Source organism: Sus scrofa, chromosome 12, assembly GCF_054392235.1.
Source record: "Sus scrofa isolate SSC_HxYL_T2T_F1_AM1 chromosome 12, Sscrofa_HxYL_maternal_Yorkshire_Landrace_v2.0, whole genome shotgun sequence".
NCBI classification, from domain to species: domain Eukaryota; kingdom Metazoa; phylum Chordata; class Mammalia; order Artiodactyla; family Suidae; genus Sus; species Sus scrofa.
In genome coordinates, this window is record NC_139394.1 from 61524079 (window position 1) to 61549188 (window position 25110).

General features: G+C 46.0%; 1 protein-coding gene across 20 annotated transcripts in view; it reads left to right on the forward strand.

The window, feature by feature from the left end:
- DNAH9 (dynein axonemal heavy chain 9) overlaps positions 1 to 25110 on the forward strand; it is a 330145-nt gene that overhangs the window by 197235 nt on the left and 107800 nt on the right. For 18 of the 20 annotated variants that reach the window (XR_014821870.1, XR_002337369.2, XR_014821872.1 and 15 more), the window contains 4 exons: positions 6252 to 6394; positions 6745 to 6906; positions 7086 to 7319; positions 16875 to 17135. Coding sequence is in view for 13 of the 20 variants with exons in the window: in XM_084986157.1 (XP_084842283.1) it covers positions 6252 to 6394; positions 6745 to 6906; positions 7086 to 7319; positions 16875 to 17135 (800 nt within the window). In the remaining 7 variants the exon portion in view is untranslated. The remainder of the gene's footprint in view (positions 1 to 6251; positions 6395 to 6744; positions 6907 to 7085; positions 7320 to 16874; positions 17136 to 25110) is intronic. The other 2 variants (XR_014821875.1, XM_084986161.1) reach the window with 1 other exon arrangement.

The window sequence follows — 25110 nt, forward strand, 5'->3', positions numbered from 1 at the left end:
ACAGTACAGTACCCACTTGCCAAACCACCCATCTTGGAGGACCTCAGCCGAGTAAAGGTACCTTCCGTCTCTAACACTTCTATGATGCTATTTCATTTCTGCATTGGTTATGGAGGAAACAAGAAACCTGTGGGTGCAGAGACTTCAGAGGAGAGCTGTATATGATTTCGGGTCCACATTGCTTCAGTAACTACCTAAAACCTTGTTCTGAAAATAGGAAAGAGCTTTTCTGATAGCCATAGAATATCCTGGAGTGAAGCACATTTATCTTTACCTCCCGGCCAATGTTTCCAAATACTTCCTTCCAGCTCATTTCTCTCATGGAGAAAACCTCATGTAATTCAGTATCAGCCTCACAACACCCAATCTGTCTCCATTTCTCTGTGGTTGTCTCCTCTCCTCCAATTCTCTGTTCCTCCTTTCCAAGGCCAACTCTACCTTGTGAGCTTGGAGCCCATCATCGCCTGGTTCTTAATTCAGACTTTAGCTTATTCTATCCCGCCTTTCAATTTCTGACCCTCCCTCACAGTCTTCACAGTCTCGTCACCCATATTTACTTTTCCCCTTTATGTTTCTCTGTATCTTTTTAAAAAATATGCTGGGATACAAAAAGCAATTAAAAAAACACCCACGCAGTTACAAACAAATGTTGCAAAATAGAAACTTCTGGCGTGCCTGCACAACAGTTTCTTTACCCCAGGTGCCCCAAACTGCATTACTAAATCGTCTAGTATATGCTCTTCGACCTTCCCCAAAAAAGTCAGTTGTCCTCCAGAGTATTTGTACAGATTTACTTTCTGCATGAATACCTCTTTCCTCCTAACCTCTCCAACATTTGGTTTGATTTCATTTTTGCGAATGGGTGTGAAATGGCATCTCATTTTTGTCCTTTTCCTTCTTAACTTGTGACACTGGAGCGTCTTTTCAAGTGTTGATTGGCTATTCATCTTACGTTAATTGCCTTCTAATATAGTTTGCCTTTTTGTTCTTTGGTTCTTTCTTCTTCTTATGGATTTGTGAGAGTTGTTTGTATCTTCTGGATCTGACCCTTTGTTCATTATATGGGTTGTAAATGTCTATTTGAAGTCCGTATCTGACTTTTGTCATGCTGATTTAGTTTAAACGTTGCAAAATATAGTCTTTTTATATTTTGTGCTTTTTGTGCTTTGTTTCAGAAATTGTGTCCTATCCAACACCATAAAAATAATCTTTTGTCTTTTATCCTTAAACTACTGCTGTTTCGTATTCATGTTCTTAATCCACCTGGAATGTATTTTTGTGTACTGTTCTAGTTTTTTTTTTTGGCCAGGCCCATGGCGTGGGCAAGTTCCCGGGCCAGGGATCAAACCTCAGCCACATGGAGTTCCTGTTGTGGTTCAGTGGTTAGTGAACCCAGCTAGCATCTATGAGGACGCAGGTTCGATCCCTGGCCTTGTGCTCCGTGGATTAAGGATCCGGCATGGCCATGAGCTGTGGTGCAGGTCGCAGACGTGGCTTGGATCCCCCATTGCTGTAGCTCTGGTGAAGGCCGGTGGCTACAGTTCTGATTGGACCCTTAACCTGGGAACCTCCATATGCCATGGGTGTGGCCCTAAAAGACCAAAAAACAAACAAACAAAACCCTGAGCCACAGCTGAGACCCTAGCCACACCAGTGACAATACCAGAGCCTTAACCACCGGGCCGGAGAACTCCTACTTTTATTCTTTGATATTAGTATTGAATTATCCTAACATCACTTATTGATTTGTCCATCCCTTGTCAATACACTGATTTTTAATATGAATTTCCTGTTATATCTTGGTCTGTTTCTAGGTGTTTCACTCACTGTTCTATTTGTTTGCCCAAGTACCAATTTTGCACTGTTTTAACTAGCATAGCTTGATAAGGAGATGATTTCTGATAGGACAAATCCCTCCTTCCTGTTCTTTGCAATTATCGTAGCCATTCTTTACCGTTTGCTCTTCCATATAAATTTTAGGATATGATTGTCAGAATTAAAAAAAAAAAAACATTGGATTTTTTTTTTTTTTTTTTGGTGGGGGGAATTGCATCTTTGTGATACTGATAATACTGAGTCATCGACCCACAGACACAATATTTCCCTCCATTTATTTTGTGTTTTATATATGACCTTCAGTAGTACATTATCATTTTTATACCAAGGTCTTACACATTTTTAATACACTTATTACTGCCTGTCTTATCGTTTTTGATTGTATTCTAAAATAACTTTTTTCCTTTAGGGCCACAGATGCAGCATATGGAAGTTCCCGGGCTAGGGGTCGAATCAGAGCTGTAGCTGCCAGCCTACACCACAGCCACAGCAACGCCAGATCCAAGCTCATCTGTGACCTACACCACAGCTCACAGCAATGCTGGATCCTTAACCCACTGAGCGGGGCCAGGGATCAAACCTTCATCCTCATGGATACTAGTCGGGTTCATTTCTGCTGAGCCACAGTGGGAACTACCTGAAGAACTTTTAAAATAACCTTATTTTTGGCCAAAGTACAGAAGTGTCATTTTATTTCCAATATTGATTTTGTATCTGTGTGGAAAATTAGATTTTGACAATAATAGCTTTCTTTTTTTTTTTGCCTTTTCCAGGGCCGCTTCCGCGGCACATGGAGATTCCCAGGCTAGGGGTCTAATCGGAGCCGTAGCCACCGGCCTGCACCAGAGCCACAGCAACGCGGGATCCGAGTTGCATCTGCAACCTACACCACAGCTCACGGCAACGCCGGATCCTTAACCTACTGAGCAAGGCCAGGGATCGAACCCGCAACCTTATGGTTCCTAGTCGGATTCGTTAACCACTGTGCCACGACGGGAACTCCTATTTTCTTACCTATCCATATAAACTTTATTTCTTTTCCTTGACATTTAGCACAGTCTAGGACCCTCTGTTTAATGCTGAAAAGAAAACATTAACAGGAGTCATTGCCTTGTCTTATTCCTGATTCGAAAGAGAATATTTTGTATTTCACCAGTAGATACTTATGATGTTTGCTTTTGGTCTCCAGTAGATATCTGTTATCTGGTGAAGAGAAATCTCATTTATTTCTAGTTTGCTAACAAACTAAATTTTCAAAAATTTTGTGCAACTACTTGATGGTCATATTGTTTTACTTTTTAAAATCTATGAATGTAGTGAATGATTCTCATAGATTTTTCTAATATTTAACCATCCTTGCATTTCTAGGATAAACTCTAATTGGTCATCATATATTTATTTTTATACATTTAGTTTGGATTTTGAAAAAAACATCCATTATATACTGCCTCATTAATATACTAGTTTATCTAACTTTCAAAATTTTACTAGACTGGTAAAAAAACAACAATTAGGCATAGCTTTAGAGTACAATTCTGGAGTTCTCTTGCAGCACAGCGGGTTAAGGATCCAGTGTTGTCACTGCAGTGGCTCAGCTCAGTATCTGGTCTGGGAATTTCCATATGCTGTGGGCACAGCAAAACAAAACAAAACAAAAACACTTCTTTTACATGAGTGAAATTGAGTTTCTCTTCCAGCGTTTGCCAATCTGATTTACACAAATAAAAAAGTAAGTAGGAGTTCCCGTCGTGGCTCAGTGGTTAATGAATTCGACTAGGAACCATGAGGTTGCGGGTTCGATCCCTGGCCTCACTCAGTGGGTTAAGGATCTGGCATTTCCGTGAGCTGTGGTGTAGGTCACAGACGTTGCTCGGATCCTCCGTTGCTGTGGTTCTGGTGTAGGCTGGCGACTACAGCTTTGATTAGACCCCTATCCTGGGAACCTCCATATGCCGTGGGTACGGCCCTGGAAAAAGACAAAAAAAAGACCCCCCCCCCCAAAAAAGTAAGTAAACATACTTTTGATGTACATTTCTGTTATTGCAAGTGAGGTAAAGCATTTGTTCTTCATTTAAGAAGCAGATATATTTCCTGTACTGTGAATTCTCTTTTCATATCCTTCACCCCATCTTACTATTGAATTATTAACCTTTTCCTTTTTTGCAGTTTATTTACAGATTAAGATTAGCCACTTAACTATAATCTAAGTTAAGCATGTATTTTCTTCCTGCCTTCCCTTCCCCTTTTGTGTGTGTGTGAGAACATTTTCGTTCTACTCTCTTTATAGTCACCATGTTATACTTTAGATCCTCAGACCTTATTCATCTTATAAGTGTGAATCTTTTTACCAACCTCTCCCTATTTCTTCCACCCCTCAGCTTTGCTTCTATGAGTTAGACTATTTTTTTTAAGATTCCATATATAGGTGATACCATGCAATATTTGTTTTTGTCTAGCTTGTCTCACTTAGTATAATCTCTCTAGGTTCATCTATGTTGTTGCAAATGACAAGATTTTCTTACTTTTCAAGGCTGTATATTATTCCATATTTTCTTGATCCACTAATACATTAATCAACACTTAGGTTGTTTTCAAGCCTTGACTATTGTGAATAATGCTGCAGTGAACATGGGAGGGCAGTTATTGCTTCAAGACAATGGTTTTGTTTACTTCAGATTTATTCCCCAAGTGGGACTGCTGAATCATATGGTAGTTCTACTTTTAACCTCTTGAGGGACCTCCATACTGTCTTCCATATTGACTGTACCCGTTTACACTCCTGTGAAGAGTGTACAATGTTCCCCTCTCTCTACATCCTCTCCAATGCTTATGATCACAGGTGTGAGGTGATATTTCTTTGTGGTATTGATGTGCAGTTTCCTGATAATTAGTGACGTCGAGCACCTTTTCCTGTATCTGCTGGCCACCATTTGTATGTCTTCTTTGAAAAATACGTATTTTCATACTCAGTTGTCTGCGTTTAGTTGTTATACTTTGCCTTTGATGTTTTCACCATGCAAGTGTTTATGTTTTTGTATAAAATGTATATTTATATTTTCTATAAAATTTATCAGTTTATACATATCAAATTTACCTATATTTTAGAAATATTAATTTTCAGCTATAATCATAAAGTCCTTCCCCACTAGAGGTTTTAAAGGTATTAAAGGTATTTCCCGCATTTTTCTGTCATTTTTATATTTACATCATTTGAAATTTATCCTACTGTATGATGAATATAAAGATCCAATCATAATTTTTATTTAGATTCCAGTTTTTCTTTTTCTTTTCTTTTCTTTCTTTCTTTTTTTTTTTTTTAAGGGCCACACCTGTGGCATATGAGGTTCCCTGGCTAGGGGTCAAATCAGAGCAGCAGCTGCTGGCCTATGCCACAGCCAGAGCCAGAGCCACAGCAACGCCAGACCCAAGACACATCTGCAGTCTACACCACAGCTCATGGCAACACTGGATGCTTAAACTACTGAGCAAGGCCAGGGATCAAACCCACATCGTCATAGACACTAGTCAGGTTCATTGTCACTGAACCACATGGGAACTCCAGATCCCAATTTTTCTAATACCATGTATGGAATAGTCCACCCTTTCCCCATTCTTTTTTTTTTTTTTTTTTTTTTTGGTCTTTTTGGTCTTTTTGCCATTTCTTGGGCCGCTTCCACAGCATATGGAGGTTCCCAGGCTAGGGGTCTAATCGGAGCTATAGCTGCCAGCCTACAACAGAGCCACAGCAATGCAGGATCCAAGCTTCATCTGCAAGCTACACCACAGCTCACAGCAACGCCGGATCCTTAACCCACTGAGCAAGGCCAGGGATTGAACCCGCAACCTCATGGTTCCTAGTCGGATTCCTTAACCACTGCGCCACGACGGGAACTCTTCCCCATTCTTTTAAGATGTAATACTTATCATATACCAAATTCCATGAAGCCATCCATGCTCTCTCCTTTTCTTCTCTAATAGAAGGTGATAGCTCATTCTTCTTAAATATATGGACTTCTCAGTATGTTTCTCTTGGCCCTTCCACCCATGCCCTCATAGCTATTTTACATCTATTTTATTTTTCTTACTAAATATTAAGCTCCTCAGGAGCGCAATTTCTACTAACAGTAGTCAAGAAATAAATTCTGTCAGCAAAAGAAGAAATGACAGCTCAAAGTGCTTGTGCTGCCAACTGCTGACCCAGGACAAGAGGGCGCCGTACACCCCGTTCCAGCCTTTAAAGCATCATTGCCCAGCCCCGGGTTTGGAGTAGATGTGATGTCTGTCCAGTAGCATGAGTGGTGGAACACAGCCTAAAAAACAAAGGGCCCGTGCGCCAAAGCTAGAGAACCACTCATGTTCAGCAGCACCGCCCGCAGAGCTCCTAAAGCTCCCCTCTGTGCTCCACTTCTTCCCAGGAGAGATCCCGGATCTCTACTCTGATGATGAGGTCGAAAACATCGTAAGCAACCTGAGGAACGAAGTCAAGAGCCACGGGCTGGTTGACACCAGAGAGAACTGCTGGAAGTTCTTCATAGATCGGGTCCGACGACAACTGAAGGTACAAGGATTTGCTGCCCAGGGCTGGCAGGGCCAGAGGTGGTTCTTGGGAGCCTCTCCTGATACTGTGGGCACAGCTGTCCTTACCCATGGTCTTGGGAGTGGGTGGAGGGTGCAGTGCCTTTCTGGGCCTGCTCTCCTCTGCAAGGATGGCTTCATGGGCGGTGGCCTCCCTCCTGCAGGCCGGGTTCCTGATTCCTTGCTGAGAAAGGCTGCCTGGCATTCAGAGTCCCCTTGTCTCCGCTGATAAGCGTCCCAGATCCCTGGGAAGGAGAGAGTCCAAGGGCAGGTGTGCCTCTCTGAAAGTGCTTCTCTGATAGGCCTTGGTTCCCCTGCCCTCTGCCTTCTCAGGTGACTCTCTGTTTCTCCCCGGTGGGGAGCAAGCTGAGGGTCCGCAGCAGGAGGTTCCCTGCCATCGTGAACTGCACGGCCATCGACTGGTTCCACGAGTGGCCGCAGCAGGCCCTGGAGTCCGTCAGCCTCCGCTTCCTGCAGAACACGGAGGGCATCGAGGTAAGAGGGAAAAGGAGACGGGGTACCCCGCCAGAGCCCCTCCACCCGGGGCACAGGGAACTCCAGGGCCGCCTTTTCCGTTTGGCGGAGCAGCTTTCCACGTGCTGACCGGGTAGGCAGTCCCCCCCAGTCTTCGCGGCGGCCGCAAGGACCTCCTCTTTCCTGCTCTTTGATTTCAGCCCGCTGTCAAGCCGTCCATTAGCAAGTTCATGGCTTTCGTCCACACAAGTGTCAATCAAACCTCCCAGTCCTATCTGAGCAACGAGCAGCGCTACAACTACACGACCCCCAAGTCGTTCCTGGAGTTCATCCGACTCTACCAGGGCCTGCTGCGCAGGAACGGAGAGGAGCTCACGGCCAAGATCCAGCGGCTGGAGAACGGACTGCTGAAGCTCCACAGCACCTCCGCCCAGGTGAGCCACGTCCTTGGGTCCCTCCCGCCTCTGGGGCGGGGGGGGTGGTGGGGGTGGGGAGGGCCCCTTTGCCGAGGCCTCCAGGATCGCAGTCACTGCCTGAGAACCACGCACGGTTCCCCCGAGGCCCGGGTAACACAGAGCAGTGCGAGGAGTCCAGGCTGCCCCCGCACCACTCCCGGTCATGGGCAAGCCCGGGCTGTGCTCGCGCTCGGCGCTGGAAGCCCGGGCTGTGCTCGCGCTCGGCGCTGGAAGCCCGGGCTGTGCTCGCGCTCGGCGCTGGAAGCCCGGGCTGTGCTCGCGCTCGGCGCTGGAAGCCCGGGCTGTGCTCGCGCTCGGCGCTGGAAGCCCGGGCTGTGCTCGCGCTCGGCGCTGGAAGCCCGGGCTGTGCTCGCGCTCGGCGCTGGAAGCCCGGGCTGTGCTCGCGCTCGGCGCTGGAAGCCCGGGCTGTGCTCGCGCTCGGCGCTGGAAGCCCGGGCTGTGCTCGCGCTCGGCGCTGGAAGCCCGGGCTGTGCTCGCGCTCGGCGCTGGAAGCCCGCGCTGTGCTCGCGCTCGGCGCTGGAAGCCCGCGCTGTGCTCGCGCTCGGCGCTGGAAGCCCGCGCTGTGCTCGCCAGCGGAAGTGCACAGCCTCAGCTTCAGTTTGGGCAGCTCCCTCTCAGTGACAGGAATCCCTCTGAAGTACTTCTGTCTTCCTCTTTTCACCTCATCCTTTTCTTCTGCTTTCTTTTCTTCTCCACCCCACAGTCCTTTCATCTTCAAAACCCAAAGAGATGAGTGGTTGGAAGAAATGGTTGAGAGGTGAAGACCAATTTTTTCTTGTTTCTTGGGTTTTATGACGTTATCTGTCAAAGAGCCACTGGAACCTAATTTCTTAAATCCTGTCTCATGTCGTGCATTGCCTCACACGTGCCTAAGCGGTTGTCCATCGGGAGAAGGCCCCTGTCCTCCCCTCCTTGTGTTATGCTTCTACTTACTCTTCCAAGTGGAACGAGTCTGTTTCAGTTAACATACTCTTTCCTTGACAACTGGGGGCAACTCGAGCCCTTTTGCCGCCCCTGCTCATGCCCATCAAATATTGCTGGTTCCTTGATGGCTTCTTTTTGTGTTCTGTTTATCCCCAGCAGAGCTGGCCTCTCATTAAGGTAGTGGAATGGCATACATTTGCACAATTAAGCTAAAATTGTAATCAATTTCATTCTTGAACGTCACATGTTCCTGTAGATTTCTGAAGCCTTTCATTTCCTATGATTTTCTCAGAACTTTGCCTTTGGAAGAGCTTTGTTGAACTTCCTCCTTCCGACTTGCCCTTTCTTCCCACTTCAGTCTCTTGATTCGAGGATGTAATATAGCTAAAGGATTTCCTTTCGTTTAGTGGGATGCAGGGAGCCCTTGCAATCTATACACATGGAATTTCTTCTGCTCGGGAAATTTTTCTTCTGTTTTCGGGTTTTGCCCATCTGGTCAGGCCTCTCCTCCCGGAGCAACGAGGAGCTGGACGGGTCCTTGCCCCATATCCATTACCTTCTCTCTCATTATTACCTCCATCCCCTGGGCCTTTTTCTCTGCATTTTAGGCGAGCTTTTCAAGTTTATCTGCAACAGTACTAATCTAATCATGGGCAATATTGCTTCTGCTTCTTATGCTTCCAAGGAAGACTTGAATTACACTATTACATTTTCAAAATCCCAACAGCCCTTCCCCATCTCAGCCTTTTCCCTTTCCAACACTGCTTTTTTTATCTCAGCCTGTTTTTCTGCAACTGTATCACAGAAATCATTCTACCAATGATGCCAAGCAGCTTTCTGGACTTTTTTTTTTCTAGATCCAATAATGGTTCATTTTTAGAGCTGTGTTGTTCCTCTAGATGCTGTTCCTTTCCTTGTTCTGTCTTTATATAAAGACCTTTTTTTTTTCTTGGTTTACTTCCATGCGTGGTGAGATGTATTCAGACTTAATGTTTGTCAACAAAAGGCACGTGACCACTATCTGGATGCTCCTCTTTTTCCATTAGTTTTATGACCAAAACCCCTCCTTAGAGCTCCAGTTCAGGGTAGGTTGAGGTACACAGATCCGAGTCCGGGTCCTAGCAGCTTACCTGGTCGACACCTTTGTTGGAGAAACATAGGACCTTCTTTCCCCAATCCCTTTATTGTTCTCTCTGAACTTCCAGAAAACAGCATGAGCCAGAATCCCAGGATGCAGTACTACCAGGGGTTTTTTTGTTTTTTTTTTTTTTTTTTAACCATCTCTCACCTCTTCTTCTTCCTTGCTCCCACTAATCTACAGTGTCCTCAGAGCATTCTGTATCCCCACCAGCCCCCATTCTACCTTCTGCATGTTTATCTTCTGGGAAGTGCTGACCAGTCTGCATAGAGGACAGCTGCCGGGGAGCAAGCAGTGCAGCAGGTGCTCGGACAGTCACAGAGCAGCTCCCGGTGTTCTGTCTTGTACAAACCTTGTGTCTCTGAGCAGTGAGGCAAGTCTGTTTTCCTGCTTCAGGCAATCTCTGCCCGACTAGGAGAAGCCTGGCGACTCCGTTAGGTGACTCCAGCTCTATCTGCATCTAGTCAGTGGAAAACCCTGCCAGGTACTGGCATCGGTTTCAGTCTTCTCCTTTCTTTACCTCAGTGAATAATACTTCCGTCTACCCGGCTACCTATCCCAGAAATGGCGGCATTATTTTAGACTCCTCCCCTTCCCTCCCTTCCCCCATTTAAGCGTTAACAAATTCTGTGAGTTTTCAAATATCTCTCAAGTGTACTCCTCTTGCTGTGTCCGCCACTTCAGACACTTCGTACTTGGATTATCTCAATACAGTGAACCCCCAAGTCTCGCCCCCATCCCAAGCCTGCTTTGCCCACAGCCTCTCACGTCACCCATCAGACTAAAATCCTTGAGGTCCTCTTTGATTCGTCTCCTGCCTCTCTTTCTCTCTCAACTTACACCCCGTCCATCAGAAAACCACTGCTGGCTCTGACCTCAAACATGCCCCAATCCCATCTCTTTGCACCGCCTACGCTGCTGCTACCCTGAGCCACTGACATCTTTTACCTGAGTAGCTACAGCGCCCTTCTAACTAGTGTGTCTGCTTCTCCTTTTGCCCCTGTATAGTCTGTCATCAACCGAGTAGCCAGAGTGATCAATGTAAAACATCAATCATGTCACTTTTTGCTCAAAACCCTGAGACGGCCCTCTCTCCCAGATTGCCATGGCTTCCAGAGCTTCTGCTGACCCTGCCCTGTCGGCTCTCAGGCTTCATCTCCTACTACCCCATCCCCGTGGCATTCCTCCTGAACCCCCTGCTTCTTTGCTCTTTGCTCAGACACATCGGGCCTTTGCAATGGCTGTTGCCCCCGCCGAGAGGTTCTTCCCTCTGACACCCCCATGGCTCACACCCTCATCTCCCTCAGTTCTTTGTTCCGGTGGCCCCCCGTCTCGGTGAAGCCCACCCGATGACCCCGTTTTAAGCCACAACCCCACGCCACCCCTGATCCCTCTGTTTTGCTCTGCTCTACCTTTCGCGCATAGGGTTTAACCCCTCCGAACACGTTATATAATTTACGTATTCATTATAGTTATCTCTTATAATGTATTCATTACATTGATCGCCATCTGTTGGGTGCAAGCTCTCTAAGAACAGGAATCCTTGTCTCTTTTGCTTGCCAGTGTTTCCCAAGTGCCTAAAACAGTGACTAGACAGAGCAGTCACTCATTGAGTATTTGCTGAATGAATGAATGAAAGACATTCTACCTGGTCTCCCCACCTGTGTTCTGGCAGCTCTCTAGACCAGCAGTATCCAATAGATATATCCTACAAGTCATAGGTGCAAATTTAAATTTTCTAGAGGCTGCATCAAAAAAAGTAAAAGAAGGCATAGTTCCCTTGGTGGCACAGTGGGTTAAGGATCTGGCATTGTCACTGCTGTAGCTCAGGTCACAGCTGTGGTGTGGGTCCAACCCCTGGGGCCCCAGAACTTCTGTATGCTGCAAGTCCCCCCCAAAAAAAACAAAAGAAAGAAGAAAAGTAAAAGAAGCTAATTTTATTTGAATTATATATTTGTAGTGTATAGTTTTACTACATTTTAATAACACTTTATTTAGCCCCAAATACTCAAAATATTATCATTTTAACATGTAATCAGCGTGGAAAAGTTATTAATAAATATTTTCCCTTTTTCTTCCTGCAAGGGTTCCAAACTTCCTGTGTATGGCTTTACTTGCAGCACATCTCAGTTGGGACCAGCCGCCTTTTAATTGCTTCCAGTCTAGAGAGCTGCCAGGATACAGTCCGGGAGACTCAGGGCTACATTCTCAGCCATGTTTGAAGAGCTCGTTAAGCGCTGGCTGGCAATGACCAAACTGGAAGCACAGCTCCAGACCGACCTCTCTCCTGCTCTTAGAGCAGTCTTTGTTCAGACCATAAGTCTGAGTATTCTCTCCAGTCAGCCTTGATGATCTAGGCACTGCAGTTCAGAGTCTCTGAACTTTTCTAGGACTTTTAAACTTGTATCCTTGCATATAGCTCCACCGTCATCTTCCTCTTTTCTGCAGCTCTGTACCCTGAAGTCCAGCAGTACTTACTATTTGAAGTTTCCCCAAAAACTCCACAAGTCATTCACATCCCTGTGCCCCCCCCCTTTTTTCCCCCTTTTTATAGCGGCACCTGCAGCATATGGAACATCTCGGGCTAAGAGTCGAATTGGAGCTATAGCTGCCGGCCTGTACCACAACCACAGCAACGCCAGATCCAAGCCACACATTTCAGTAATGCTGGACCCCTAGCCACCGAGGGAGGCCAGGGATAGAACCCACGTCCTCACAGAGACAATGTCGTGTTTTTAACCAGCTGAGCCACAGCGGGAGCGCCACATCTCTGTCTTTACATGTGCCCCTACCTTGTCATTTTAGCACTGTCATGACTTGAAAATGTGCTGCCCCTCCTTCCCAGCAGCCCTTTCTAAGCTCCAAGCAGTTATACCCACCCCTTCTCTGTGTTCCTGGAATTATTCCTCCTTGAATTATGTTTCTTCTCTTGCATATATCGTACCATACTGTTATCAGTCCTTCGGGGGCAGAAATCAGGATTCCCTGGCACATGGTAGGTGTTCTGTAAGTGGATAGATTGGGGAGATGATGGAGGGATAGGCAAACAAACAACGAGCAAGTTCTAAAATCACCTATAAGCCCAGAGAGGAGGTCGAGAATGGGTCATTTGCAGTACTAGTACATGGTACATTTTCCATACTTACTGATGGTGTAATGATGATTCTTCTTGGGGAAGTGGTATCTGGGGTGCCTAACTCTGATATAAACCCTTCATCTGAAATTATCCCTTTGGTAGAAAAGGACTGACGTCCATCAGCATAAACTACTGCCGGGCCGAATCACACAGTATCCTTCTACCCAATGATGACAGCTTTTGGCGTATGCACCTGGGAGGAGTAGGCTAAATGGGTCTCACAGCTCAGGCTCAGGCAGACCCCACATTTATTTAGCAGTAACAGTAGTACTGGAAGTAGTAATAATTATAATAATTAACAATTGTATGGTATGCTAAAGTTTAATAAACTTTAGACTTACAATTTCATGCTTTGCCAGAATTGTAACTATGTTTTCCTGTAACTGAATTTAACTTAGCTCTGAATCCATCTTTTTTCATCTAAGAAAGCTTTTAATCTTGCATTGCCGGTCAACTCAGTCACTTCAGGTTAAACACTCAGCCTTTGGAGGGAAGTCAGTTCTTTCTCTTGACGCAGTCATGGACCCCACCCAGTCTGGGGTCCCACGCCGTCTCTCACTGACGTCCTTGCTTCTGTGTCTAACTCAGGTGTGTTCACGAGGAGAACCTGAAGACACGTTCACACAGGTCCTGCAGGTCCTGCCAGTCCCCACATGTAGGTTTTAATAGACAAATCTGTCCATCTGGAAACTTTTAAATTCAGGTTTTCTTGGAGTTTAAAATAATATCAGGCCACCAAAATCGCCGGAAGTTGCCAATTAATAATTTATGGTGATATATTTGTCAAGACCATCTTGGTTGCAAGTGAAAAAAAAAACCAAAACAAAAAAACCTAACTCTAACTCACCCAACAAAAACAAAAATAAAGAAAAGACAGAAAGTACAGGAGGGGAGGGGAGAAGAGGAAAGAAAATTTTGAGATTACATTATATATTTATCAGGACCCTTTAGAAAGCACCTAACCAAAATCCAACTAAAGTTGGTTTAGGCAAAACAACAAAACAAAATTTTTAAAAAGTCAGTGCATTCATACAAATGAAAAATGTTGGGTAGAGTTTAACTCGGAGCGCCTGGAACTGGATACTCCCTAGGTGTCCCTGTTCAGATGGACAGCTTCCATGGTTCCGGAACCTCAGGCTAGTGTTCAGTCCGCTTTGCAACCCCAGTATAAAAAGGCGTGCTTCTTTACCAGAGTTTTCAGCCGAGTTCCTGAATTAGCTCTGATTCATCTCTTTGGGTCATTGGTTTGCCTATAGCTGACCAACCTCTGTGACTTAAACACTCTCATTGGCCAGGCCCGGGTCCATGACAACGGCTGGGGGTCAGCCCCCCACCAAAATACAAGGCCTTACAAAGGAGAGGTCTCCAAAGGAAAATCGAAGTGTGTTACCAGAGCATAGTTGTTGCTGTTGCTATTTTATTAGACAGGCAAACATAACAGATGTCTGCTACAGATGGAAAACACCTCTGTCTAAAAGAAAAGCCTGCTCGAAATGCGAATTTATGTCAGAAAGTATTGGGTGATTGACTGTATGCATTCCGAGTCAAGACGGAAGACATTGCTAGGCTTCCAACCCTCAGCGGAGTGTTTTTTGCTATTGATTATCCTGGCTTCCTTCTCCTTCTTCTGGAGCCCTGGGGAGACAGTCCTGGGTAGCTTGGCCTCTCTCTGTAGCATCATGTGCCTGGACCTTGAAGCAGGGGAGGCCTCCCGCCGCCATCCTATCGCTACCAGACTCAGCCAACATCCCCCCACCTAGCAGGCATGGTCGATACACATGGAGCCAGCAAGACTGGGAAAGGATCTCTTCAGTGCTGCTGGCACCCCGCCTCTGAGTCTTCCTGTCCAGGTGTGGGTGTGTCTGAAGAAGAAGAGATCCAGGGGGTGGCGGGAATGCTTTGCATCGGGGAAAAGGGGAAGGTGAAAGTGTAACAGAGCCTATTTCAATTTCCTGCTCTATCGCAGCAGAGCCATAAAATGAACCTAAGCTGTGCCTCCTCTGTAGCTTTGTGGGGAGCAGCCTCTTTCTAACTGGGCAGGACCCTCTTGTCACTCTGAAGAGCCATAAAGCTCCCATTCACAGTGCTGGCGATGATTGACCTTGGGCCTGAGGTCATGAGCCAAATCTGCGGTCAATAAAACAAACAACAATAACAACAACAACAAAATGCCACTTCAATTTCCTCAGATCTCCCAAGATTTAAAAAGGAACAAAAAGTTACTGGCGTGTTTGCTGACGGGAGTGATTGTGTGGTTCAGTCATTTGATTTACAATTGCATCTTTGTCCTTGTAGAAATAACTCTCTGCAGCTGAGCAACGAGAGATGGAAATGGATTAACCTTCCAACACGGGGATATAAGACGCGTGCTAGGGAGCAGGCCTCCATTTGAGGTTAATGCAAAGTCTCCCGTTTCTATGAATACACACAATTAAAGAGCATTCTTTTTTCTTTTTTGCCTTCATTTTCTTTTCCTTTGATCTGCCATGAAAAGAGAATTATCAGCAGCGTCTAAGTCTCCATTTTATTTTTGCATCATAAAGCATTTGAATCTGTTTGACATGTTCCAGGAGCTCTGAAGTTATCTTTGGTTGCTGGGTGAAATAGACTTCAGAAAAATGAGACAAGAGGTCATTCAGGAATGTAAAGTTTATGGGCCATAGTGCAAAAACAAATGGCTTTTTCACTTTCCCGAAATAAATAGATCTGAGTCTTCTCTTTGCACGTGAAAGGGCCATGCCCCCAGTGATTCTCAAACCTAGGCAGGCTAACAGATGCATCCCGAGGGCCTATGAAAACACAGATTGCCGTAGGTCCAGAGTACGCCTGAGAATCTGCATTTACAACAAGTACCCAGGTGATGCTGATGCTGCTGGTCCAAGGACCACATTCTGAGAACCATCCTGCTGTCCTGAACACATGCCAAACCACTCATCCCACTCCAGCTATTCCAGAGATAGAAGATTTCTGAAGTGCCAGTACTCCCATTATTTCATCACTGCCTCCAAATGCATGCGTATGAATGTAGAGGCTGGGTCGGGAACCCAGCTGGTCTGGACCATCGAAATTCTTGCTTTCCACTTCAGCCTGGTCACCTCTTTCCTGAAAGGATTGTGGAAATAGATTAAGACCAACCAAATGCAAACAAGAAAGGCTCTTTATGCAGAGTTTGCTCTCGCAAGGCAGTCAGCCACCGTCGTTTGTGCATTGGTAGAGACAAAGGCAGGCAGAGGAGTGGGAAAGCCTTATAGGGTGAAGAAAGGAACATTCCCAGTGGATGCTGTTGGCCCTCAGAAGCTGGAGGAGGGCTGCCCAGGAGCAGCGTGTCCTGGGTGATCAGTTAAGGGTGTGTGTTTGAATTTCTCTCGTTGGTCCTAAGTTGGAAGCAGGGACCAAATTAAGTTGTCAGTTATTGATAAAGCCCTGGGCATTTTGGGTTGCTTGTTACAGAGGTTATTGTTTGTCTTCCTGGACTATTCCTCAGACAGTAGTCTGACTTGCTGTAAGTGTGACTTATATTAGGCTGGCTTCCTGAGCTAGTTTTTATGGATAATGAGTTGGTTTCCTGGGCAGGTTGCTGTGAGTGGTGGGTCAAAATTGTGCTTTAATGTATGGTCTGGGAGTTCCCGTCGTGGCGCAGTGGTTAACGAATCCGACTAGGAACCATGAGGTGGCAGGTTCAGTCCCTGCCCTTGCTCAGTGGGTTAACGATCCGGCGTTGCCGTGAGCTGTGGTGTAGGTTGCAGACGCGGCTCGGATCCTGCGTTGATGTGGCTCTGGTGTAGGCGGAGACTACAGCTCCGATTTGACCCCTAGCCTGGGAACCTCCATATGCCGCAGAAGCGGCCCAAAGAAATAGCAAAAAGACAAAAAAAAAAAAAGAAAAAAATAATGTATGGTCTGGTCACTGTATTCCATCTTTCAGGATCCACAGTAGACACTCCCTTTCTACAGGTTACTGAATCCTCGGTACATTCCACATTACACAATTTCCATGCAAGAATGACTGAGTTTTGTTGAGGACCTACTATGTGCAAAGTAAGTGTTCTGTTAGGCGGCAGCGTCAGTGAGAAGCAGCCTGTGTCATTTGGGTGTCAGAGAGAAAGGAAGGGAGGGCCGGACAGGTGCTGCTTAGCATCTTCTACCGCCTTCACTGCCCTGGGGAGAGGAAGAGGGAGCCCAGCGTTCCTTTCCTTTCCCAGGTCAAGGCGCTCGGTCGCAGCTGCGAGCTCAGCTTTGCACCTTCGCTTCATCACCACTCTGCAGGGTCAGAAGTCCCTCTGTTCCCAGTAAACCTGGGGCTCCTCTGCTGCAGGTGGATGATCTGAAAGCCAAGCTGGCCACCCAGGAAGTGGAGCTGAAGCAGAAGAATGAGGATGCAGACAAGCTGATTCGGGTGGTGGGTGTAGAGACGGAAAAAGTGAGCAGAGAGAAGGCCATCGCAGACGAGGAGGAGCGGAAGGTGGCCCTCATCATGCTGGAGGTGAAGCAGAAGCAGAAGGACTGCGAGGAAGACCTGGCCAAGGCGGAGCCGGCGCTCGCGGCCGCCCAGGCAGCCCTCAACACCCTCAACAAGGTAGGGGGAACGTCTGCTCAGCGGGAGGGGAAGGCGCTTCTCGGGCCCAAAGCCAGCCCCGTGCCCTGGCTTCCAAGGAGATGCAAGGGCAAAGTCGGGAGGCCTTGGCTGGGCAGCTGTCACTGATCTATTCAGTAAGGAAACAAACACTTATCTATGCTGATGATATGTCAGGATCCACGAACGTCTGAGAACCAGTCAGGGCAGGAGAGGCCGAGCTGGTCCAGCCTCCCTGGCTTCACTGATAAGAAAGCTGGGCCCCAGAGAACTGACTTGCCCAGAGTCACGAACCTCAATCTTAGAGGCAGACTTGAACTCACATCTTCTAAATCTAAGCTCAGAGATCTTCCAGCTATGTAGCCCATGGTCATTTTACCTCTTATGTTCTATAGGACACATGAGCTTTGTAAGGCCCTCTGAAAATGTTTAAGATGTGAGACTAAAATAAGACGTTGTCTCCAACATATGAGAAAAATCTGCAAAATCAAATGTAGCAAGTATTCACTTTTCAACGACATGTAATGGTGTGTCAACTAAATTCAGCTCACACGCATGACCTTTTGGTGGAATAAGCGTGACTCCTGAGAGGTATTCATAAGACAGATTTATTCTGATTCCCTTTAACTTTATTCTCTGTGCTGGGTGGGGGGAGAAGCTACTCCTTCTCCCTTTTATAGGTTTCACAATTAACCTTCTTTCTCTTTGGATGACCATGGCTGAGGGGCTGAGAGAGGAAGGCAGAAAGGGGCAGACAGACTCGCGTCATGAGGAGCTGGCACCAGAGAGGGACCGAGACGCCGGCTGTTTGTCGGAATGCTCACACAGGCTCTTTGGAGGCCTTGCACCCGTCCCTGGGATCTCTCTGCAGGCTGCTTTCTCCTTCTCCCCTGAGTCTGACTATTCACTTGCCCTTCACGTGGGCCACTTGGTCAAGGTCTAAGGTATCCTATGCCAGGTGTGCTATGCAAGCAGCTCACCCCTGCTCCACAGGAGGCACCTGTGCCTCCTTTCTCCAACCAGGCTCTGCGCGTGCTGGCCTCCCGTGCAGTTAAATGCTCCCCAGTTCCACCATCGGGGGACTTGCCTGCTGTTCTCACCCTGCAGGTTTCTGGGGTGAAAGTCAGCCCCCAGGCCACTGTGTCCCTCAGACTTCAGGGGAAGCACTTAAGCTCTCTGCGTGGTCTCCCTGAAGCCCCTCTCTCTAGGCTTGAAGTGAAAGGGGCGGAGGCCTCACATCCTCCCTTAAAGGCAGAGTAGGTGGAACTCACCAGCACTTCTCACTGAAAATTCTCTCTTAATCTTCAGTTTCCTGACTCTTTTATACCCTCAGTGCAGGTGAAAGGTTTAAGAGTCAAAATGTTCTTGGCCTACTGAAACCTTCTTCTATTAGTTTTGTGTAGCTAAGTCATACCTCTCTTTGGAAGGTAGGATCTCTTGGCTTTGGGCCTCTGCAAAGCTGAGACCAAACTGGGGACATTGTAAAATCCTGTGATGTCTGTTTACGTACAGATTATATTGAACGTGAGATGTGAGTGCATTTTAGTATTTTTTATGATGTGAGGTAGGAGGTCCCTAAAAGTAAAGGCACCACGGACCTACAACGGCCTTAAAGGGGCCTTTACCCTACATCAATAGAAAACCTAAGGTTTCTCCAGGAGACTTTTGAGTATCGTTGGGTAGACTGGGAATTGGCGGCATAGTGCAGTTATGCCACCACCTGTCAGCCTGAACCTTTTAACAGAGCCAGGCCAGCATCCCCTGACCCCTCACAGCAGCCTCCGTTTCAGCCACTGGGCCTTTGGTGAGACTGTACTGTGCCGCTGCCGTCTAGGGCTCCCTCTGCCTTCATCTCATTCTGTCCAGATCCCACCCATATTTCAAAATCAGACTTACCTTTGAGATGAGTCTCTGCCTTTTCTGATGTGCAGGGCACAAAGGAGAGCCCGCTGTGTGTATGCACCCTCATGTAGTGAGCAGTGAGCACTTCTTGCCAAGAAGACTGATGGCTTTCATTAGCTCTTTCGACACAGGGATTGTCGAGTCTAAATGCTTGCTGAAGCACTCTGAGTGTGGCTCTAAGAACGAGTTTGTCTTCTCTGAGCCTCACCTGTAAATGGAGGTAATAGTCGTAGTCCCCGTTAGGTTGCTCTAAGGATCCAGTGAGATCGCGTGTGAAAAACAGCCAGCAGACGGCAGCCGTTCAGGTGTTTGCTGCTGCCGCTGATGTCGTCACAACCAGTGCTGTCTCCTCTGTTTCCACAAGACTGGAAACAGTGAAAGCCCCAAAATACTCACGGTTAATTCGTTGGCCGGTTAGTTGATTATTATTGGTAGAAATAAACACATAGGCATTGGGATAGGATTCCGAAATTTGCACTGGATTTGAAGTTTAGATAACTCTGCCAGAAACTCACTTTTATTTTTATTTATTTATTTTTGTCTTTTCTAGAGCCGCTCCTGCGGCATATGGAGGTTCCCAGGCTAGGGGTCTAATCAGAGCTGTAGCCGCCGATCTACACCAGAGCCACAGCAGTGCGGGATCTGAGCCGTGGCTGCAACCTACACCACAGCTCACGGCAACGCCGGATCCTTAACCCACTGAGCAAGGCCAGGGACCGAACCCGCAACCTCAGGGCTCCTAGTCGGATTCGTTAACCACTGCGCCATGACGGGAACTCCAGAGAAACTCACTTTTAATGAGTGCCTCTTCTGTGCCAGGCAATATTGTAGGTACTTTCCTCTACCTGTCTGGATAGTTTGGCACCAGTAACTGAACTTCTAGATCCCTCACTTTCTTTCCTCTATTACATAGAAGGAGACAACTGGAAATTCTTGGGCTCTTTGTCTCACACTCTCATCCAGTCTCCTAGCAAGTTCTGTCTGTTCTACCTTCAGAGTACATCCGGAATTCAAATGCTTTATATCGTCTCTATTGCTACCACCTGGTCCAAGCCACCATCATCCCTTCATCAGACTATTGTAGTGGCCTCTCAGTGGCCTCTCTCTTTACCTCCTTGCTCCAGTGCTGTCTTTGCCCATTATAGCTGAGGGATCTTTATTTTATTTTGCTTTTTAAGGCCGCACTCACAGCATATGGAGGTTCCCAGACTAGGGGTCACATTGGAGCTACAGCTGCCAGCCTACACCACAGCCACAGCAACATGGGATCCGAGCCGCATCTGCAACCTACACCACAGCTCATAGCAACACTGGATCCCACTGAGCAAGGCCAGGAATCGAACCCGCATCCTCATGGATCCTAGTTGGGTTCATTAACCACTGAGCCACAAAGGCAACTCCACTGAGTGATCTTTTTAGAACAACAGTTTGACCATGTCAGCCATCTCTCCAGAGTCTTCCACTGGCTTTCTGTCATATTCAGAATAAAACCCAAAGCTGCAGCCTTAGCCTGCCAGGCCCTCCATGATGCCTGCACCATCTCCTCTGCGACATCAATTGTGACTCCTCCTCTGTCACGCCACTCTACCCACACGGACCTTCTTGCTGTGTCTCAAGCACCCCCAGCACAATCTCACCCAAGGCCTTTGAACAAGAAACTGCCTCTACGTGGAATGTCTTCTCGCATGTAAACCCATGGTTCCCTCCTCTTCTTTCAGGTATTTGCCGAAAGGTTTACCTTGTGAGGAAACAATGAAATCATAAAAATTTTAGAGTATGCAAAAAAGAAAATGTAGCCCAAGATAGCCAATATTTATAATCATACTCATGTACATACTGAACATGAACTAAAAATTCGACATGACCATAACAGGGCAGGACCCTTAGGGGGGAAAAGGAGGCAATAAAAATAACTAAATATTCACACTGCGATAGGAAGCCTCTTGATGAATGAAAATGAAACATATGGCAGCCTCAGCATCTCCATCATCAACAAGCAGTGAGATCTAGAAGGAATGAGGGAAGCAGTTGTAAGCCGAGGCTTCTGGAGAGCTGGCTTTGGGAGGAGGCAGCAGGTGTTTTGTTCTCAGCCTTGTAGCTCTATCAGTGTTCATGAACTCTGCACATGGACGACATTAGCAGGAATAAAACTTCCAGTGGCTTGAAAGCACAGATGAGGGCACAGCTAACCGCCTGGCCAGGTAGGACTAGGGAAGAGAAAGCCCGTGACACCAGGACGGTAAGGACAAGGAGGCAGAAAATCCCACCCCAGAAGGAGCCATGTTTGCAAGACACAAGTGCATGCAAGGGTGTGGTATGTCTGAGCCGGGGGTGCAAGGTGGGCGCCTGGGAGGGTGACGAGGACATGTGCCTCTGAAGGCGGGTCAGGCAGGACCGTTAGCAGCCCTTGGCGTCACTGAGAAGTTCACCTGCGCCTGAGTGTTTTCAATCCACAGGTTATAACCCACTCATGGGTCTCAAACAGCCTTTTTTAACTTGCGGTAGAGTCGACATATATTAGTTTTTTGTTTTGTTTTGTTTTTGTCTTTTTGCCTTTTCTAGGGCTGCTTCCGTGGCATATGGAAGTTCCCAGGCTAGGGGTCTAATTGGAGCTGTAGCCACCGGCCTACACCAGAGCCACAGCAACTCGGGATCCGAGCCGCGTCTGCAACCTACACCACAGCTCACGGCAATGCCAGATCCTTAACCTACTGAGCAAGGCCAGGGATCGAACCTACAACCTCATGGTTCCTGGTCAGATTCATTAACCACTGCGCCACGACGGGAACTCCAAGACACATATTAGTTTTGAAACTACAGCAAACAATTCCGTACTTAGAAGTATACTGTGAAGCGATCACCACAGTAAGTCTGGTTGGCATCCATCACATGCAAGTTTTTTCTTGTGATAGAACTTTTAAGATTCACTCTCCTAGCGCCTTTCAAATACACAATACCGTGCTGTGCATTGTGTCCCTGGGGCTTATTTACGTTGTAACTGGAAGTCTGTACCTTTAGAACCACCGTCCTCCATTTCTCCCAGCGGCCCCCCCCCCCCACTTGATGAGGTGAAATGGGTTGGACTGTACCACAGGAAAGGGGGGGACATTGCTTCACAAATCCCCTGGGTTCTGCATTCACAGGGACTCTGGTATTTAAGGACCACATCCCTATTTTCTCATCATTTTCAAAGTTAGCAGTAAATCTTGAGTTAATACATAAAGAACACCTGTAAATCAGAGCATGGTACTAAGTCTCAGTACCTTTTACGTCTCTGCTTTGGCAGTTTTATTTCACTTTTATAGCTAAACTGAAATAAATCCAGTATACTTTTCCTGCCTTGGTTGAAGAATGGTTTTGCTTGTGTTTTCATGGCCTTTTTTTCCCTCCTTACAGAGTTACTTGTAATTTTCTATTTATTTCCTTTGCATTTTTATGGTAAACTTATTTTTTATTATGCAAATAACAGGTAGTGGCATTTTTATTGTTAAAAATAATTCAAAGAGTATAGAATATATAGGAGTTCCCTTTGTGGCGCAGTGGTTAACGAATCCGACTAGGAACCATGAGGTTGCGGGTTCGGTCCCTGCCCTTGCTCAGTGGGTTAACGATCTGGCATTGCCGTGAGCTGTCGTGTAGGTTGCAGACGCAGCTCGGATCCCACGTTGCTGTGGCTCTGGCGTAGGCCGGTGGCTACAGCTCCGATTGGACCCCTAGCCTGGGAACCTCCATATGCCGCGGGAGCGGCCCAAGAAATAGCAAAAAGACAAAAAAAAAAAAAAAAAAGAGTATAGAATATATAGGGGAAAATATAAAGTCACCCTTCTTTCCACTCCAGCCCTAGTCCTCTCCCAAAAGAGAACTCCTGGAAAAATTTGAGGTGTTATCTATTCCAGCAGTTTTTCTATGTATTTATATTTGTAGAAATGCACATATAAAGTATATCATATTCTAAATACAAATGGACAGTGGCAACTTACTTTTCTTCATGAAACGAGACTGTTTCATGCCAGTACATACACTGAAACTTTATTTAATGCTTTGTAGTATTCCATGGTATAACTGTCCTCTATTTTATTTAGCTATTTATGCACTATTGAGTGTTTAGTTAGTTTCTCAATGCAAACATCCTTGTGCATGCGTCTTTGCTACATATGTGCAAATATTTCTCTGGGCCAAAGAAGAAGTAGAGTTGTTTTGTACAACAACGTGGCAGGCTGAGGGGTGCAGCCCCCACCCCGAGAGATACTCACGTACCACGTACCAATCTCTAGAACCTGTGAATTTCACTCCATTTGGGGAAGGTGACTCTGTAGGTGTGATTAAGTGAAGGGTCTTGAGATAGGAAGATCATCCTGGATTATCCAGGTGGGCCCTCAGTGCCATCACAGGAAGAAGGAGACACGAAGGTCAAAGAAGAAGGTGATATGATGACAGAGGGCTGGAAAAGCCGGTCAGGGGACCTTGAGCAAAGAAATGAGGCCACCTCTGGACACTGGGAACAGCTAGACACAGATTCTCCCCTCCAGCCTCTGGAAGGAACCAGCCCTGCCAACATCTTCAGTTTAGGACTCCCGACCTCCAGAACTGTAAGATAGTAAAATCATGTGGGGCTTTGGGGGTTTTTTGTTAATAAAGTGAGTTCAAAATTTACTATTATTATTATTATTATCAGCCACACTCATGGCATGTGGAAGTTCCCAGGGCAGGGATCGAACCTGCGCCACAGCAATGAAAATGCCGGATCCTTAACTTACCTCTAGGCAACCAGGGAATTCCAAAATCATGTTGTTTTAGTCACTAAGTTTGCGGTAACTTGTTGCAGAAGCAATAGGAAACTTGTAAACAGTATGTTCCTAAAGAAAGAACTAAATAATGCCCAATTCTGTCCAAAATAGCTATTCTTGTTAATGTGCTGCTTTCCCCACATCCTTGCCAATCTTGGATAATTTCAACCATTTTAATTTTTCTCAATAAGAGAGTAAAGTATGAATTTCATTCAATAAAAATAGTTTTATTCTAACAAGACTGGGAACCTTTTCAGATATTTAGATTTCCTCTTTTGTCCATAATTCAGATTCTATCCATTTTCTTACGAGATAGTTTCCCTTTTTCTTATTGCTTTATAGGATTTCTAACAAATTTTTATCAATATGTCTTGGTGTATATGTTGTAAATATTTCTCCCTATCTTTTGACTATTTTTTTTTAAATGCCTGCATCTGTGGTATATGGAAGTTTCCAGGCCAGGGTTTGAATCTGAGCCACAGCTGCAACCTGTACCACAGCCGCAGCAGTGCCAGATCCTTAATCTGATGTGCCACAGCAGGAACTCCTCATTTGACTTTTAGCTTAATCTTTAAAATTTATATAAAAAGTAATTTTTACAATCAAGTGGTTTTGAGAATTCTAGGGTTACAGCACTTTTAGAGGCCTTTATCATGTGATAAGCTTAAAACTAAAAGTGACAAAGGTAGCACAAATAATGAAACCTCAGATTAATTGAAGTTATGAAGAGTGATCTAAGACATCCCTATGAAATAGTAGTAAATCACATCCGTCAGCTTATTCGAACGACAGCATGGTACCAACGGATGCAGTATTACTCGTGAACACCCTCAGCCATAGATCGAAGAAGAAACCCTCTGTAGTCAGTTTGGGAGATGCCAAAATGGCACTTAACGCAGTTCAACACCCATTCCTGTTAAAACTGTTAGCAAAGTAGGAACAAAAGGATATTTGGATATTTTGCCGGCACAGAGCAATCAGTCCCAGTCTAAGAGCAAAACATGCTGTCTAATGGGAGAGCATCAGCAGAACTCCCATTAACAGAGAAAGAGCGCAGGAATGACCCCCTTCCCTACTACTACAAAACAATTGCGCTGGAATTCCGAGCCAATGCAATAATAAATGAAGAATAGTAATTATGTAAATGTTGTAAAGTACCAGACAAATGTATTATTATTCATGGATATCATAAAAATATAATAAAACAAATAAAAGGGAAAGGTTAAGGGCCCATTACAAAATTTAATAGCTTTCCTAACATCAGCAGTAGCCAGTTAGAAAATACAATA